This window comes from Pomacea canaliculata, linkage group LG1, assembly GCF_003073045.1.
Source record: "Pomacea canaliculata isolate SZHN2017 linkage group LG1, ASM307304v1, whole genome shotgun sequence".
NCBI classification, from domain to species: Eukaryota; Metazoa; Mollusca; class Gastropoda; order Architaenioglossa; family Ampullariidae; genus Pomacea; species Pomacea canaliculata.
In genome coordinates, this window is record NC_037590.1 from 34,676,818 (window position 1) to 34,695,844 (window position 19,027).

At 37.8% G+C, this 19,027-nt stretch overlaps 1 protein-coding gene and 1 long non-coding RNA gene across 3 annotated transcripts; one reads left to right on the forward strand and one right to left on the reverse strand.

Annotated features, from left to right (window-relative positions):
- The first annotated feature begins 4,743 nt into the window (after window positions 1-4,743).
- On the forward strand, window positions 4,744-7,884 carry LOC112576092. The gene is made up of 2 exons (XR_003101753.1): window positions 4,744-6,216; window positions 7,158-7,884. It is a non-coding gene; the product is annotated as an uncharacterized LOC112576092 (long non-coding RNA).
- Window positions 7,885-9,244: 1,360 nt separating this feature from the next.
- Window positions 9,245-10,981, reverse strand: LOC112575124. 2 transcript variants are annotated; one of them, XM_025256721.1, is made up of 4 exons: window positions 10,863-10,981; window positions 10,144-10,243; window positions 9,659-9,765; window positions 9,245-9,471 (listed from the first exon to the last, which is right to left on the reverse strand). In XM_025256721.1, exons 1-4 carry the CDS (start codon window positions 10,924-10,926, stop codon window positions 9,440-9,442), a joined length of 303 nt encoding a protein of 100 aa, XP_025112506.1. In that variant the 5' UTR covers window positions 10,927-10,981; the 3' UTR covers window positions 9,245-9,439. The 2 variants fall into 2 exon arrangements, with proteins under 2 accessions (XP_025112506.1, XP_025112515.1); XM_025256730.1 differs by having other exon boundaries at window positions 10,774-10,954.
- Between the last annotated feature and the right edge of the window lie 8,046 nt (window positions 10,982-19,027).

The following is a 19,027-nucleotide window of genomic DNA, read 5'->3' on the forward strand; positions in this document are numbered from 1 at the left end:
ACGGATAGAGTTCCAAATTGTTTATTTAATAGAATGTTCGTGAACGAAACTTCAGTCATACAAAGAGCACTCTCTCAGAAGGGCAAACGTGGCTTGTGTACTTTTGTGATATATCTATTTGATCTAAATTGACTCTTCTCTGATAGAGTTTTTATGAAATAATGAGGGTAATATATACTCTTATGGTTAGTGGTTGAGATAACTACAATTGGCAAGCGCTAGCATTAGCTTCATGATTGGTTTTCTCGTTTTTAAAACTTAGTTTTACATAAGATTCTCTCAGAATAGCTGTTAATTGCCAATATTTTTTTTTAATTAGGGCGTTTAATAGTGATATCGTCCGACTGGTGATGACCCGTGTCTCAGGCATGAACACCATTGTTCACAGTATTTATCACTTTTTTAATGCTACCGTGACTTACTGCTAGTTTGAGTTCTGTATTGACTGTCTTTCAGTCATACCTACGATTGGGAGACTTTTCTGAAACAATCATGGTTCCTCGTGTTTGCTCATTTGCACATCATCATTTGTTAAAGTTATTTAGTGTTCTAGTTTTATCTTCGAGAATTATCTCTTGAATTTAGTGGGTTCGCGTTCTATGTTTATGTCTGTCATTAAATCTGTCCGGGTCGACATCATGCGTGTTAAACCTAGCAATAGGGATTAGACGTGCAAGACTGGTTTTTTGTTCATAGGTAAACCAAGGTTTCTGTGTCTCCTTGTTCTCGTACCTTTGCTCCTCATTTAGTGTATTAGTTTTAGCCAGGCTTAGCTATCCTTGCGCCTAGATGAAACATCTAAACCAGTAACGTCAATAGATATACTAGAGTGTGGCAGATGACTGTTTTAGCGTAGGTCTGTTCAGACCCCCTCTGCGTGACTCTTGTTGTTCTTGGGATACGGATTCATTCTGGGTCACGCATCATTAAGAAGCTCCCATATAACAAGCGGTAATCGAATCGATGCAACACGGCCAGCTCATTGGAAGAAGGTGGAGCGTGTCTCTGGGTCTGCTCTCGACCATTATATGAGAAAGAGACTAAATATCAAGAATATATATTAAGCAAATTGAGTGACCTTTTCTTATATATAATAGCGCTCTAACTATTGAATGTATTGTGAAACGGACAATATATGATTATAAGCAAATAAGTTAGGTCTTGAATGTAGTTAGTGAGAGGTTAGACACTGCAGTGACGATTGAACAGTAGTATATGCGTATTGAGGAATTAGTTATCTAACCAGATATTTGTGTACGCGAACAGTGCGCTTGGATTGACTATTGCAGACTAACTTGAACATTCATATATTATCTGATATGTGTAACAGTTGTTCTTAGGTTTAGATTTGCTTTAGCACTTGGCTATCCATTGATGCTTTAGCTGCCGTGTCTTGTACATGAATTCTGCAATGCTTAAAGCAGATATGGCATTTTACAGTTTTATGAAGACCCCAGTAGTTGTGGGCACGTTCTAGTTTTATAAATCATATGAGATATTGTGTCTAACTCAAAATAATTCGGAACTTCAAATTTAGGTCTCCTTTAAAATGTGAATTTTGTTCTGTCTTCGGGGATACCTACCGTATTTTGTACTTTTCGTGATAGCAATGATATGTGCATAAGTTGATACGCCAGCATTATGATATGAATTATCCTTTAAGTCACAGGTATTTCGTCTATCACGCAAGGCAGTGTTATGGATTTTATACAGATGTTCTTCATTAGTTTTTATGGTCACCAACAACAAGGTCATCAGAGATGGTGAACGTGAGAATCTCACATCGATCCCTAAATGCATGTATCTACCTACTTAGCATTTAAGTAGACCTCGCATCGGCATACTTAGACAGACTCGGAAGTAATAACAACTCGCTAATAATTGCAGGGAGTCGTGGTTTTATACGATATTCTTCATCATTTGTGACTTTGACGTTAACTTGTTATTTTAAGAGAGAGAATTATACGGCGTTCTAAATGGTTCATCGAAGTAAACTTTTCGCTTGCATCATGACGACATATGTTGTGTAATTTAACTCAACTTGGTGCTATCAACATTAGAGCCTAATTTAAAAACTTTACTGCTCTGTTTGTCTGTGATTTAGAATTTTGTATCTCTCCTTAGTAGGAGGGATAGCTGCTGACAGATAGTGATAGCATAGTGGATGCAACAAAAGAGCTCTAGTATGACGCTAGTAGTGATAGTGTTTCTTTCTGGAAAAATGTGTTCTCACAGTAATATCTATTTGCTGCATAGGCATGAAGCGAATAGTTATTACTCCGTATATTTGTAGGCAATGATTACTAGTACATATAGTATTACTGCTGCAATGGTCATGCCGAAGGCGTACATGCTAAAATTGATTCAGAAAGAAATCATATGACGACTGTGTACGCAGTCTATCATCAGCGTCTGTTTTATTTGTAGGTTATTGCTTTAGGCAGCTTAGCAAGGAATGAGCGGTCAACAAACAAGTATTCGAATAGATTATAAACCGCCCTCGCAATAACCGTAATTTGTCTTCCTCTTAAATTAAACGTACATATAGCTGATTATTCCTGAGTGGTGACGGTACTCTCAAGATAACTTTATAGTGAGCTGTCATACATATTAATATATATATGTGTAATTTTATGTAGCCTTACATGTTCAGAGGTCCGGTTCTTCACGATAGCGCGTAAGAATACGAGCTAGACTAAGGAACAGTGACTAGGTCAATAGCACAAGAAGAGATTTTCTCTTCTCGCAAGGATAAGAGGTTTTTTATGTAGCTCTCTCAGTTCGTGAACAGCGAGTTAGTTTGTGATTTCAATGATGTGTCACACATGTGTCAGATACTATTAAACTTGTAAGGAAACGTGGACACTGCTTGTAGTGTAGACTCTCGCTTCGCATAAGAGCTATTCTGGTATTGATCGTAGCGATAGAACGCACGAGCAGCATCAAAACCAATCGCACTTTAACCCATGTTAAGTACTATCATTAGTGGTGCCAAGCGATAGTCAGCATGCGGATATTCACAAATTTGTTAAAAGTGTGAAAGTGTGTAAGCATGTTGGCAGCCAATAATAAAAGACCTAAGTTAGATTCTATTAGGTCTTACAGCGATCTGAGCATGCAGGATTGGACAGATGAGGTATCACGCTTAAGCGATAGTACTAGGGTGATGAGCCTAGGGTACGGCATCGCGGTAGCGTTGAGATCGGCTTGGTTCAGGGTCTGTGAGTAGATCGACCACTCACAGTCGATCTGCATCATCTCTAAATGATGCTAGTTGCATCATTTTCCGCAACTTAAGCGCAAAGTGCAGCGTTAGGCCATGGTAATATCGCTAAAAGCTGAGTCAGAACACGGACCTGAAATAGATTTTGTTACGTGTCATCTGTTGCTAAGTTGCGTCAGCGTGACTATGCATATACAAACTACACTCTGTAAATTAATGCCGAATGGACATAAGACATTGTGCGATACTGAGCTCACGCGATATATTCATGTTAACATTAAAAGGATTCAAGTATGCCACTTTATTTAGAGTGAGAAGTTGATTGATATAATAGTACGACAGCAAGTTGTGATAACTTAATCTTTGATGCAGCAAATGATGCTACGATTTACTTATAATTCAATTGTATCCTGACGATCTTATGTGGGGTCCTTCTATGGTTACGCAGTTGCAGGGTTGGGATGGAACCCCTGAGACGACGTTAAGCCTGAAACACAATTTCTCGGGAGTTAGATAGCTTGGTACTTGGAATGGCGATACTCGAGGCGGTGAAGCAAGCAGGACCTCTCTTGCTAGGGTAGGGTATTTATTTTCACAGGTGGCGGGAAACGGGATGTAATTCTTGTAGAAGATTAGGCGGAGTCACAATGGTTGAAGCCATAAAATTAAGACAGAATCCTGTGATTGTAGTTGAGCAACGGGGGCAAGTATAACGATGGAAATCATACTCATATCTTTTTCACAACTACTGAAATAGTTTGATGCTCGTGTTTTCCTGTTAAAATCTTTGTGTCAGATTGTCTATTTTTTTCAAAGCGGCCGTTGAACTGTTCGAATGCAATTTTGTGCTGATTCTCTTTGTATTTTCTGGTGGTTTCATAGAATTTTTTTATTTTTGCATGAGCTATTAGGTGCCTTAAGTCATTTACAAACTGGTGAGCTTAAGTTTCGAGAAGTGACGCGACGGGTCGGATAGCCATTTGACAGATTTATGGGAGTCGTTAGTATGGTTCATAGTAAAAGAGATAGGAGTTTGTCGGTAAGATAGAATATTTATGATTTAGTGTATGTATAGGGTGTATACTTGGCATGTAATACTATCTAGATTCTGTTGAAGGAGTTGAGCTGTACATTTAAGTAATATTATGAAATCAATCAAAGCTCATATAAACAATGTTATCAACAGGTAGATTGGAACTATTGCAAAACATTTAATAAGTTTCATGTCTATTAACTTATATGTTTATTTAAAGAGTAAAATTGGATTTTTACTTTTGGACTGTAATAAAAAGATCTATTTTTTAATCCACGCAGCTTCTCATGAAGTTTTACTGATAGGTGTAGACGCAAGTGTATATGTGCCTGTACCGTACACATTAGAGAGCATAGCAAACATCGGATAGACAGCTTAATGCGGTAAACGGGCAATGATATTTACCACTCTACCCACAGATTGTTTTTTTACTTCAATGTCATTCAGTTTTTTTTTTGCTGTTGATAAATAATTTTATTGTCCACTTTTTAAAAAAAAGCGTTTATTTCATCACAGCATATCATCTTAATCGTAGATTTTACCACCAAAAGGAGATGTCATACAAAGGAGATTATTATCTAAAGACGATTATTCAAAATCGGAAAATAAACTGTCACTATACTGTCTTCTGTTTTAAGTCAAAACATTTAAAGCTTTTGCCTGTTTGTCGAGAAATAAGACACTGGATGTAAACGTTGCCTTAAAGTGAGGCAATAACACAGTTTGAAATAAAATAAAGAAGGTGGGAATGAAGATAAGAATTTGAAGCAACAAGAATTTTTTATTACATTTTTCAAGTTTTTTTCATTGTACTAAAGCACATAATATGGCAAACTTGAAGATACTTTTGACTGCTGTTTATTTTTTCAAACTCGCAAAAAAACGTTTTTATTTGTTACCGGTTAGTCGCCTAATGTTGTTCAGTCGTACAGCTGAACACTGGCTCTAAGAAATGTGCACATAAAAATACCTATTTTCTCTCCTCCTATTTTACCATTCTGTACCATTTATACCTTGAGTGTGTTACAAAAGTAAATCTATAGGGTATAGACATCTGCTGATGAGGCCTCATTTTTAACCTATGCGCTAACAGCCCTTCAAAACCACAGCAATAAATAAATAAAAAACAAACGTATATTTTATATAACGTGTAACCGAGTGGTAAGGTGGGGTTGTATGGTGACAACAACAGTTCAACACTCGAACCAAAAAGGCAGGAACAGTCAGCAGGTGTGCGACCCTTTATTTCTCGTACGATGGTCACGGCTGCGTCGATCGCCCGAGGCGCTAGAGGTCGGAGCTGTCTCTTCTTCGTTCGTGTAGCTGTGCGCGCTGTCTCCGCCGACTCTGTTCTGTCCTTTTCGTCTCAGCTCTGCCCTTATATACCTCTGGGAAGGGGTAAACTTTTCGATGCTCTGATACGGTCGGAACAATACGCCGTTTTACCCTAGCCAATCACCGCTATTTGCCATCTCTCACCATGCCCTAGCAGATCCCGCCAAAACTAACAACAATGCTGGCGTACAGGCCCACTACAAACGTATGATCACGCTCGTGAAGGAGCATACTCTCGGCTATTGAGACAAGAACGAGACATGGACAGCATAGGAAGAACAGAAAGATTAAGCAACATAAGTAATAAAAGACAAACATAGGAGACACGTCGAGGAATCGAACAAAAAACAGTAAGAGTTACCTAAATCTGCAGAAGAAGACGAGAGGCAGACAAGTCTATAGACGACAAAAAAAAACAAAAAACAAAAAAAAAAAACAAAAAACAAAACAAAACAAGAAAGTTCATTGCAAACCTTTTCTTTAAGTAATATTCAATTTAATTATTTTTTTTTCTTCTGCAGGGCTACTATAGCGTATGTGGGATGCCTTACGTCATGTGGAGAAGATACGACATCGTATTTAAAACAGCTAAAGGAAGCTTTGGACGCCTTGGGATTTACCTGTGGTAAATTAATTTTATGACTAGCAAAACACACAAAAAACCCCCCAAAAACCAACCAACCAACCGAACCAAAAAAAACCCCCCACAAAATAAAACTACCAACCAAACAAACAAAAAATCAAAATAAAACAAAACAGAAAAAAAAAAACCAAACAAAAGTTTGACTTCATTGCTTACGCTGCAAAAGAAGTAAACAATTAAACAAACAACAAAATGTATGAGAAGAGAGAAGAAGAAAGAAAAAAATGTATATAAAAGAAGAAAACTTAGAGACTGACAACCCACACAAGGACATTAAGTGTTTTAAGGAAATTACACAACATGGTTCGTTGTTGTTGTTTAACGCCGTGTCAGACCAAGAGCCATAACATGGCAAAGACACAAGACGAAATTTATCTTTGGTATTGTAGGAAAATGTTGACAACAAAGTGACAATGTTGTTTGTTTGATTGGCTGGCTTACTAATTTCAACTCAGCTGTCGTCGAAGGATATAAGAGAAAATGCAGCTAAAGGGGATTTGTCTTTTACTAACTAGGATACCTGAAGGGTCCAATTTTTTTGGATCATGTGAATTTATGACCGTCGACATAGGTTAATCATATGTTGATAGGTTAGCATGTACACGTGTGCTTTCATGTGACCTGTATTAGTCTGTGTTATTATGAGGTAGACATGCTGTAAACACACAAGAACACACACAAGCACGCAACAAACTACAAAGACAACAGGCAGACTGTAAAGTGTACGATATTCTGCTACAGACTAGTGATGCTTACTTGAACTTTTCAATGATTTGCTCGAGACATTTACTAACTGCGCCCTCGCTTGGCATCAGAAGAAGCACACAACTCTGCGACAATACACTTGGTGTAGTTTGCAATTTTGGAATGATGTCTTTAAAACTCATAAAGATGAATGAAAATCGTGCTTGATTTACTTTCAGATCTCCCTAAACCAGATACTGGTTCCGGTTCCGGTTCAGTCTCAGGTTCAAGTCTCCCATGCGGTCTTCTTATTGTCCTTGATGCACTGCTTCTTGCTGCTTACAAAATCTTCGACTTTTAATTATCTGTCACTTAAAGTTTAACCTGCTCTTAAACTGTAACATGTATAACGTGTAATTATTAACGTTTCTGGAGATAAGAAACCATCTAGTACTCCATTGTATATTTAATAATGTAATGAAACTAGTAAAATAATTGTAGAAGCTATTAAAGACAGCATATTGAGAGGGGGTAAGTGTTGAATGACTTGATATATGCTTAATAGTCAGCATAAAAATTTATAAACATTCATTTCAAAAACAAGTAATGTGCGACAAACAGATATAATAACAGCAACAGAGAGCTGTAAGTTAAATACAAATTTAGAGACAGTTTGTAGTTGCTAGTACATGGCGTCCATTGCCTCATGCGTAGTTTCAAAACCGAAGGTACACTCCAGGATGTGCAGACCAACGACTGAAGCCAGTAACTGCTGAGGGAATAATATTGATGATGTTTATTATACTTCAGAGATTGTTTTAAAATAGTAACTACTTTAAGACTTGAACAGGTGTTGCTTCAAGATGAAATAAAAAAATTGATGTACATCTCACTTATAAAAGACTTAACATCTGGAAACAGCAGGTTATATGGAAACATTCTTCTTAATAAAAGTGTTTTAAGTGAGTTTTGTGTCAATTCAATTATTACCAATTGTAAATTACTTTCTTAGGGCAAGATAGACCTTTAAATGAAAACAAACATTTAGGAATTTTGTTAAGAAGACGATCACGAGACGAGGAGTGGAGTCGGAGAGCGAAAAGCACAGTGATCGAAAGACTACAAAACCAAGCAATAACCATCTATCATTCGTCCCTTGACTGGTATCAGCTGATAAACATTTATTGTCGCTCCGCTTCGTACGTGTAGTCGCTGGAAGAGGGGTTAGGGGAGAGCAACCATTGAGTAAATAACAGAGGACAAGGGTTGCCACTCAGACCCGTCACAAGGCCTGTCTCTTACTGGGTAGAGCTGATCAAATAACGATAAAACACAAGCACCAGAAATCCGATGACTCCGTGGCACGAAGATTAAGAAATTAAGAGCAAGAGTTTACTGGGTTATCAAAAAAAAAAAAAAAAAAAAAGAAAAAAAAGGTAAGTTTTGATGTCGAATATAATAACAAGGGGCAGAGAATTTCAAGCGGAGGGGCCAGAGAAGGAAGAAAGATTTCTATAAAATTTCTCTGTTGCTAGTTTGTAAATTCCAATAAAATATTTCAGACATTCATGAAGATATTTTAGCCACATCGATGAAGAAATGAACCAGACGTTTGAAACATTTATGATAATCAGTACTGTTGTTTATCTTTCCGTCCTTGGTATGTAATGTTTAATGTAAGAAATGCATTAGGAAGACTTCAAAAACATAACTTATTACCACCCACTAGTTCGTTTAAAGTAAAAGTGTAAAGGTAGTACCTGGTTTCTTTTCTTACATTAACTGCTGCAATGCCCATTGTTCAAGCCATGCAGGTCAAGTGAGTTCTATTGTTTACAACAAGGAACACCGTTGCTGTTGCTGTATTGCTCTCCTTTCTTTGGCTGACAGATTAGTAGGAGTTTAATAGAGAGAGCAGATGGTAATCTTGCCCTTACTATGCCCTCAACAAACCTTTAGCGATAAAGCATGAACCAATATTCTGTGTTAATGCATAATAAATAATGTCTTTCCTGGAGTAAGTGTTAAGCAAGGAAATAAAAAGCCTGTTATCTTTTGACCTATTTTTGCGAAAAGATAAAACCGCGTTTGTGGACAAAAACAAATCAGTACTGTGCTAGCGTCCATGCGGTACACTTTGGTATCTTGAGATCTTAACCACTTCCACCCGCCTTACAAATACGCCAACACAGTTTCTCTCTCTCTCTCTCTCACACACACCACAAACAAATAAACAAACACATGTACACATGCAAAGTTATCTCTGCATTCATGCTCACTCATACTAAAAACAAGCCTTGCATTTATAACATAGGTACAAAGGAAATAAAAGTTGTAGATATTTATTTTATTGTAGATAAGTAGTTTGTGTACAGGTCATCATATGTTTACTCCAGTCACAATCTAGGTCTCAGCAGAGAGAGATAAGGTGGAGAAGGTCTCATGATTAAAATTCAAACAGCTACCGCCAAGTGCTCTAAAGAAACTGCCAAAAGAAAATAACTGAGCCTGAGCCTGAGTGTTACGGTGAGCTGGTACCAGGGATTGTGAGATCTGAAAGGGAAACAAACTATTTAGCGAGAGAGAAATAATATAGTCTTGAGTTTTTCTGTAATGTGTTTTTATGTTAATTGAAGCCATTAAAACACATTATTTTTGGTTTTTAAAATATACACTCTCTTGCACTCAGTGTATTTATTAATCTATAAGAAAAAAAGAGTATATGACTCTAGAAACTCACGGCAAGTAACACCAGTGCGTGTCATTGTTTCCTGAAAGGCGGGCAGGTAGGGGGTCACATCCAGTTTACAAGTTGTCTCAAGACAAGCTAAGTAGGTCTCTGCGAGTCTGCAACACCATTGTATTGTGAGCTGCATTTCACACTTGAGCATCCCTAAAGTCCTGATCGCACTGACGGATTTATTTGGAGATTTTTTAAAAATATTAATCAAGCAGCAAACTTGAAATAATTGGAAGTAGACAATGACAATGATGACAATGACAATGAGGACAATGACAATGACAATGACAATGATCAACTTTATTTGTCCCAGTGGCCAACTTGAACATGCGAAGGTGCTCTAGTTACAAGTAAAAGTAAAAATAAAAAGATTAAAGTTAAAAATAAAAGAAGACAAACATACACGAAGGAGAATTTATTAAAGGGATGAATAATCAGAAGCATAATGTAAGAGTGTCAGATCCAAGCCAACTTCTCCAACTTACACACACGCCTGTGCTGGAGTAGTTAAGGTCGCCATGTCCTGCGTGAATTTACTCGTGCAGTCCTCGGGACAGTCACCATGGACGTAGTTGACGAAGAAAACTGGGATGAAATAGAAGTTTTGAATTACAGGCCAGGGAAGACTGCTTAATGTTGTTAAGCACTTTATCGTTCATCGAGTCAGCTGATAGTCAACTATTTATTATCTGTACTTATGTTAAGCATGTAACGTGTGTTCTAAATGTACGTTGTTAGGTTGGTCAAAAGATTTGGAATCGACAGTGTTTCTTAACACCTGGCTGCATAAGATTCATGTCCTTAATACAATCTCTGGCAGACGACAGTTGTGAAAAAGGATTTTCAAGCAGTTTAGTTATAGGCTCTGACATATAATTGTCACTTTTGTGCATCTAATACAAACACAGACGTAGCAGAAGGTGTGCAGAGGTTATCTATCCATTCATTTGCTTAACAGTGCAATCAAGACAGGTAAATTAAAGAAAAGAAACAATAATAAAAAAAACAAGAGAGAGCTCTGTAAATTCAAATGTTTTATTTCTGCAATATCCGTCTGCACGCTGATGTGCTTTATATTCTGTTTGCTGAAAGATAGCGATTGTCATGAGACTTACCGGAGAAGATACAAAGCACAAGCGAATACTTCATGATGATTGACGAAAAACTCTGAAAGTGTTTGGAAAATATAAACGATGCTCCTTACTTGAATGGATAAAACTCGTTTGCCAGGTTTGTTCCATCTCGCCGACTAGTCCATTGTGTGCCATTCCTTATCTGCGGGTCGTCGTCTTGGCTTATCGTCCGTTTTACAGGCATCACTTCTGCCGTCTAACCCTTGACCTCATTCTCAAATAGACAGCTATTTTGTACTTAAAAGCTTAAAGTAGACTATTTTTGATACTTCCCAGCATTATCAAACCTCTACCCCACACGCACCCAAAAAAACATACACACATTCTCTCTCTCTCTAAATAAACATATCTTTAACATTATGTTCAGAAATTTTATTGTTTTTAAGGTGACAATGTTATAAAATTTTCAGTAACATTTTAGAGTTCGTGAATAGACAATTACACTCGCGTACGTGTGATACATCATGGTGAGTAACATGACACTTACCATTTGCTGCGCAAGTTAGTTTAATTTTAGTAAGCGACTAGCTTGAAATTAAGAGATTCTTGTATCATTATGTAGAGGGCCGGTAGCCCCGTTTGTCGTTAATTTTTGGGGGGCCGGCGGCTGATTGTTAGTTGTTGGAGAGACTTGCGGAGACATCGCGAGAGGATACTCGGCACTGATTAGCGAGGGTTGAAGCTGCTAATTGCTCAGTCTCTATAGGAGCATCGCGGAAAGTTTAGCTTCCGAGAAGTAAAAAAGGACAGAGCTAAGACGGAACGAGAGAACAGACGTCGGCGGAGGAGAGAGGCACAGACATGCGTGACAGAGAAGAGAACTTTTAGCGCCTCTGATGATGCGCCGAAGCCGTTGCCATAGTACCAGCCCGTGGGTCAAAGGGTCGCACACCTGCTGACTGTTATTGTCTTTGTTCGAGAGTTGGAAGTTTGTTGTCGTCACACCAACACCCCCAATCACTTGGTTATAATTAGTTAAATGAACCTTCCTTCGGTTTCTCAGTCACGGATATTAGAAGCATCTTGCTGCTCATGCGTGCTAGTTGGGCTAGGGGAGAATAATCCGTCAAACACGTCGAAATATTCAACGCGTTTATCTCCCTGGAACACAGTGGCAGACGTCTTGCTAATTTCTACACAGAATTAGATAGATACACAGAGAATGGAAATGGTATCTCATAAATAAGTGACTGATAAAGGTTTTTTTCAATTTTGCAAGTTCAAGAAAGTGAAGCTTACAATTAGGGGTCAGTGTACAAACATTCACATAACAAGAAATTATCACGGAATTACAAAAAGTGTAGCCTAATCTGATTCTTGACAACTTCTCCATAAAATTCATTCTATTGAAGGCTAATTTACATAATTTTGAGGTGAATAAATGTCATTTCTTTTAAGACAAATCTTATGATATATGATATATGATATATATATATACTGTAGTATCGAAAGTCTATTGACATTCTCTCACACAAGAGAACAGGAACGCGCGCACACACAAACTTACACACACTGAGAGAATAATGATCTGTTCCGTGTAATTAAATGCTAAAATATAATTCTCTGCTAGTATGTAGAGTTCATCTCAAATTTACATATGCCCTTGTTATTTTCATTTTACTTTTTTTTGAATGTCGGCGACAGCACAGGTCATAAATTTTGACGACTAAATCTATGACCCATTGTTTTACATGAAGATAGCCATTCTCTCAGACTTGTGAATGAGCATTGTTTAACCTTGCCATAGATAATAATTATAAATTTAATTTAGTCACAAACATCTACCAAAAACACATACCTTTTGTATATCTCCCAAGCCAAAATCGCCTATTAAGAGCGGTAATATTATAACAAATGCATAATTTTGGTAACATGTAGAGAGCTGTTTCATTTGCTCTCTAGATGGAAAGTATAATCAGGATTCATAATATTTTAATATTTAACAGAGTGTATTGATTAGGGTGGCAATCAGATATATAGTGGATGATGGCACGATCAGGAGTGTGTGTGTGATTCTGTCCTTAAGTGCCAGTTCAGAATTGCCAGGGGAGACAGATTTGCTTACAATAAAAAGGCAATCATCAGGACAGCGATGACTTGCAGGACACTGCAGGATACTGTCGATGAGTTGGAGAGGGCGTCAGCTTCAGGTTCTGGCTCGGCATCGCTGGAACCGCCTAGAAGAAAATCAGTACAAGAAACCAGAATCAGCATACCTCTGGTTCTCAAGTCCTCTACTTAAATACGTCTTTACATTTAAAAGAAGAGAATAATAAAAAGAAAAAGCAACAAAAAAACAAAAAAAAAAAACCAGCCCGCTATGCGTCTCACTTGTACATTCACTGGACCAGTGAAGACACAAGCCGAAACGGAAAGCGCATTAAAAGAAGAGTGAAGTAATTCACTTTCTTTAAGTTTGATTTTGCTAATAACATACAAATCTATTTAAAGCAAAGCCCACTAATGCATACAATTCTCAAGGATGACATTTCATGACGATGACTTGACACGACTTAAGTGAATTTGATGTTTCCAAAAAATATTTTGTGCTTCTTTTGCCTGTTTCGTGAATGTGATCAACACAATTCTTATGCTAGTTCAAGGAACGCCATATACAACTGTGGTTGCTGTATAAGTAAAGTAAATTAGTTACATGTAAATAAGACAGCTCAAAGTGTCACCGACTTACCACAGGTAGTGAAGCCCTGCTGAGTCAGGCCAAGGTTTATATGGGAAACATATTGTGACGAGTCTGTGTGGCAACTGGACTCGAGGCAGCTGATGTAGCTCTGTGCGATCCTGTTACACAATGTTTACTTTGAGTAGAACAAGGTGTAAGTAACTAATGGAACTCTGTGCTGCCTAGAAACACAACGTTTATTGTGAGTGGAGCTAGGTTTATGCAGTTTATGTAATTATGCTGTATGCAACTCACTGACCTTCAGGTTTTGTAGCTGAGATTTTACCAATAACAATATCTTATAATCAAAGTAATGATACATATAAAATTTGATAATGATAGTAATAAGAATAATACAATAAGTGTATATTTATATAACACTCTGCTGCAATTTTTTGTTTGCTCTGAATCCATTAATATGACATGGCAAGCATATCGGCGTTGTACGTTGACCATGTGGACGAGAAGAAAAACTTATTTCTAATAATTGAGTATAAATGTTCTCAACATACGCGCATGCCTTGAACTGACTGCTTGCAGCTACGATGTGCGACTGGAAAGCACTCTCACACGTAGCGATGCATATTTGGGACACTGGACTGCATTACTGCCGTAGATTGCCCTGGACAAATCTGAAAAAATATCCAGGTGAACCATTGATGTGTTAAACCCACTATTGTCTTATGGTACGAGCGGCACACTCACATATGCAAGCACTCACACAGATACATAGCTAACTAGATATACATATAGTGCACTGTATAATTTAATAGACGGTTCAAAAGATACATATATGCATACATTCGGTTTAGTTATGAGGATACCCGAGAGTTTCATGCCTATCGCCTCATTTGCTCCAGGGGGCAGCTCTACCACATATTTGAGTTTCTTTGTGGTTGACAGATTCTCTTCATATGTGTACTAGGTATGTGTCCATATTGTGAAATAACAAGTACTCCGACAGTTTTTCTTTTTGTATTTTTTGCCAAGAATGTCCAGAACTTTTTTTTAAAGAATTTTCTTCGCCTTCTCTTCCACTTGGTGCTTCTGTATGGTACCAACGATCTCCTGGGGACTTGTTTGACAGTGTACCGGACTGGACATCGTCCTCACCTTAGCATTTCCTTATGGTAGGCATGGAATGACCAGTGAATATAATACATAATAACATAACAACTGGACATACAACCAATTAATTAAATTACCAATTAATAAATGCTACACACCATTAATTTCGTCCAGTCTCACTATAAACTCACAAAATACAATTTTGGACAGGGTCATACATCGACTTGATGACCAGTTAGTGCAGTCAGTCGCTGTTTCTCAAGATTTCTCGTCTGAATGATGTTGTTACTAATCGACCTTATACCTAGATGCTCGTTACAGGCGACAGTGTTTAGATCCCCACACATTCTCTGCACAATATTGACAAACTTGTATTCAAAGTTCATTTTGTACCCGAAACCACTTTCATCATGCATCCATCACTACTTTTCTCATCGGTCACATTCTGATGACATGAAACTGCACTGCTCGACCCTGTCGTCTGTATCTCACTCTGCTATCAGTGATATAGAACCCTGTATTAATGGTGTCAAAGATAAGAAAAAGAAAACCAAACTGAAAATTAAAGACGATAAAATGTAACCTTTCTTGTGCTCACACAAAGTCGACCATCGCTTATTAGTCCGAGTGAATACCTAAAGATGGGGGAGCCCTTATCATCTTTCATATGTCATGTCACTGCCAACATATCTTTCTCAAGCGCTGAGAACAATATGGTCCTTCATGACCAAGATAATGCGTTATATAAATCGCTCGTTTTTGTTATTGTTGTTGTTGTTATTGTTGTTGTTGTTATTGTTATTGTTATTATTATTATTATTATTATTATTATTATTCCTACAAGCCTGATCAATAAACACATGCAAAGATGCTGACTTACCACATGTAACCCTGCGACTGGATAGCAATTGTTGCACAGACGGGAGATACGGGGTTACGTCGCCTAAATGACACGACGTTTTTAGACAGTTGAAGTACGTTGGCACGTATCTGCAACAATAGGTTTGCTGTCAGCGCGATTTGTTTTCTAAGTATATGTCTCACAGGTGTTGACTTTGATGCAGTGTTTGCTTGAATGATTGTCTGAGTAAGAGAGTGAGTGAATGATTGAATGAGAGAGTGAATGAGTGAATATGGCGCTTGATGTTTGTATTAGTCATTGTTCATTGTGTCTCCAGGTGTATTTTCATATGCGCTCATTCACTCACTGCTTCTGTATCAGCATCACTTGAGAACTTACGCGCAAGCTGTGGCCTGGCTGCTCCCTCCACTGAGGATCGACTGGAAGTTGTTCAAGCAGGTCGACATACAGATATTTGTTTGCGAGCCGACATAGTCCGTGACACCTGTAAGACAGTCAGAGAATAAGCTTACACGAAGCAAGTCATCGCAAGAAAACATTTGTGTACACCTCTCACTCATTTAGCGTATTTTAGCTTTACATAGGCTTGGGATCCAACTTTGCTTTCTTGTTCTTATGTTATGTTTGTATATTTGGTTGAATCTTATCTCCCCTACACAGGCTTTTGTTTCTGAAACCTCTCTGCGTGACTAGTCCCATGGTGCAGTGTCACGCTTGGCTGAGTAGGTGTGGGTACACAGAAATCAAGTGACCACAGACACAGTTATGAATCTCGTGTCACCTGTAGTTTTGTACAAGCTTTTGTGTTGGCGCTGACTAACGAAGGACTATGTAGCTAGGCCCTTAGTGTTGTAGGGGTCAACTATCTCTGGTATTCCATGAAGCACGGCATAGACGAGTAATAATTATTTTTGCTAAATTTTGAGAGTAGTTGTGTCTGAATAATGGGATTCCTCAGCCTTCCAAGCATATAGGAAAAGTTTGAGGATTCTACATCTACCAAGGTACAATGTACCTGTTTGAACATCAGTTTGTTTTATCTGCACACCTTATTCATTACGGATCCCAGTAATTTGACTGCAAGTTGAAGTATTCCCGAAAAGAATGGGAGGTCAAATTTTTAAAGTAGTCCTTGGTGATTTGTGTTTTCGTTTTAAATAGTATGTCGGTTATGTGATAGCACTGGGTAGTCTTAGGTGTACACATTAATAATACGGTGACTAATCCACCCGGGGTGAAGTTACAACTGAACACTGCGCGGTTATGTCAGTAGTGCGTACCGAAAACTTTAAAGCATTTTCTGAACATTAAGTTAACATTAAGTGGACATACTTTAGAGAGAGAAAATAAAACAAATAAAGATATCTCAGTCCACCATTCAGTCCTACGATTAACCCATTTTCTCAGTTAGCCCAGGCAAGAATCTGGGTACTAATCAAGGAGATTATGAATTAAGGTCAAGCGAGGCTATCAGAGAGATATCAATAAACAAATAAAAGGACCATAAATAAATAGAATGTTAAAGCTCAGTGGGAAATGGGGTATAGGTAATATTCACGAGATAAAGCAGCTGGCTATGGATATTTTAATGAAAGTCAATAGCGATGTTTTCCTCTACCTGTACATAATAATTTAGAGTTGTTATTATTTTTAAAAAAGAATAGGTGTAACCATAAGTCCATGTGTAACGATGTGTAAGCTCTGGTGTGGATTCTGGGTGAAACTTGCGCAAATCTATCCTCTTATTCTTTAATCACCCTAAATGGGTTTTAAATATAATAAAAATTACTTGAAAAATTATATTATTAAGTATTTGTAATGTCTTTATCTCTCTCATAGCTTTTTTCTCACTTCTAGTATATTTCTAATATTTATCGAAAAAGGTACTTTCTTATACACAATTACAATTGTTTAACCACTTTTTTGTTAGATATAAAATTCTCTGATATAAAAATTGACATTACTTGCTATATTATATTTTAATTAATTTTGATTTTTAATGTGCTAGTCAACTTATTATTTTCGTAAGGACTAAAAATGACAGACATTTATGGTTTTGTTTTTATGTGAGCGAGGAGCATCTGTCGAGTAATTGTGATCTCATTTTGTCATTTCAGCCTCTCCTGGTGTCGTGTCATTAAATTATTACTTAATTATTAAATTAAATTCCGCAGTTTTATCAAAGAAATCTAAAACAGAACACATACCTAAGACAAAGACGAGAAGGAGTACGCTTTTCTTGGCGTCCATTACGAGGCAGTCGTTCTCTACCTCTGTATGTCAACCCTCGATCTCTTCTCTACAGGCAAGTCGACCAGTCAAATCCCTTGTGAGTGGTTCATTGTCCTTAGGGCAAGAGCTTTGTATTCCTTTTTGTGGTCTCACACACAACACACGGCCTCCGACCGACTATGTAGTCTGCTTCACCTGTAGCCACTTGATACTCTGTATTGTGTGACAGGTAGGCTTCGTTTATACATACAGGGAAGGTGGTGGTGGTAGGGACAGATGTTTCTGCTGCAGTGTCTCTTATCATGAGATTAGCAGCTAATAAACTAACGACAAATGCAAGAAATTTTAGACAAAACCTCCTAGATGATGCTCAAAATATTTTATTTTGAGCAATGTGTGTCGATGTGTCTTTTCTTTCTATCTTGCTTTAATAAAGGTAACAAATCCTACATCAGACCAGGATGGTGAGAAAAGTGCGTTGTCTGAATCTGTTTCTATCCCGAGAGGGCTGCACGAGGACTAGTGGTCTCTTACTATCCGTCTGAAACTTTTATGGAAAGAAACTGATTATTTAGCCACATTATACATGGCAATTTTTCTGCTAGATTTTTAAGATAAAGCAGTAACTTTTACTGATTTCAAAATAAAACGCTCCACGACACAAATTCTAGATATAATATTGGCGGATGTGACATGAGCTGGTCACAGGTGAATTTAGTCGTGTTGCTGACTGACTTCACCGAGCTGACAGCCGCTGACGCCAAATGACCCTAATCGTGTATAATCAAATTACACTAGCACAGTGGGGAGTGTCTTACCAAGTTTTCCTTTGTGTTTGTAATTTTAATTGTTAACAGTCCTTTCTTCTCAGTGCTTAGTGATGGATGGCAACATTTTCCTCAGATGAACTCTACGTTCTTATTTTATTCCTTTTTAATTGCTGCTAGGTATAGCCAAATCACATGACTAAATAGGAGGCACTAAATGGAGCTTGAACAATATTGTCGTCAAGTGGAACGAGGGAAAGCATTTCGTCGACCCATTTCTCAATCTCACATCGCACCAGCGTTAAAGTCTCTGTGAAGGGGGACAACTGCGGACGCATTGGGAAGCGTCATGTCACTGACCTTAACTCTCGTCAGTAACCTTATCCAATTATCAAAAAAAAATGTGTATTAGTTTTGATAATTAAGGTTATAGGTTTAAGGCATGTTAATTCCGTAATAATATTACAAAGTTCTTGTAATGCACGGACTCTTTCATTACCTATGACATGCGGTTGTCCCCCGTAAATTTTCAAATCATTGTTGTGCGAAACGGATCTGTGTACCACAACGGTCGCTCAGTAAGACGAGCCTACACCAAAAAAACAAGCTCTGCTGGTAAGGGAAAGA

Bases quoted from the DNA above. Each gene is read 5' to 3' on its own strand.
- LOC112575124 (XM_025256721.1), bottom strand. From the start codon at position 10,926: ATGGCACACAATGGACTAGTCGGCGAGATGGAACAAACCTGGCAAACG. The intron at 10,244-10,862 runs GTAAGGAGCATC...ATTTCATCCCAG, and splicing joins AACGAGTTTTATCCATTCAA to TTTTCTTCGTCAACTACGTC. The intron at 9,766-10,143 runs GTAAGTTGGAGA...ATGGTGTTGCAG, and splicing joins ACTCCAGCACAGGCGTGTGT to ACTCGCAGAGACCTACTTAG.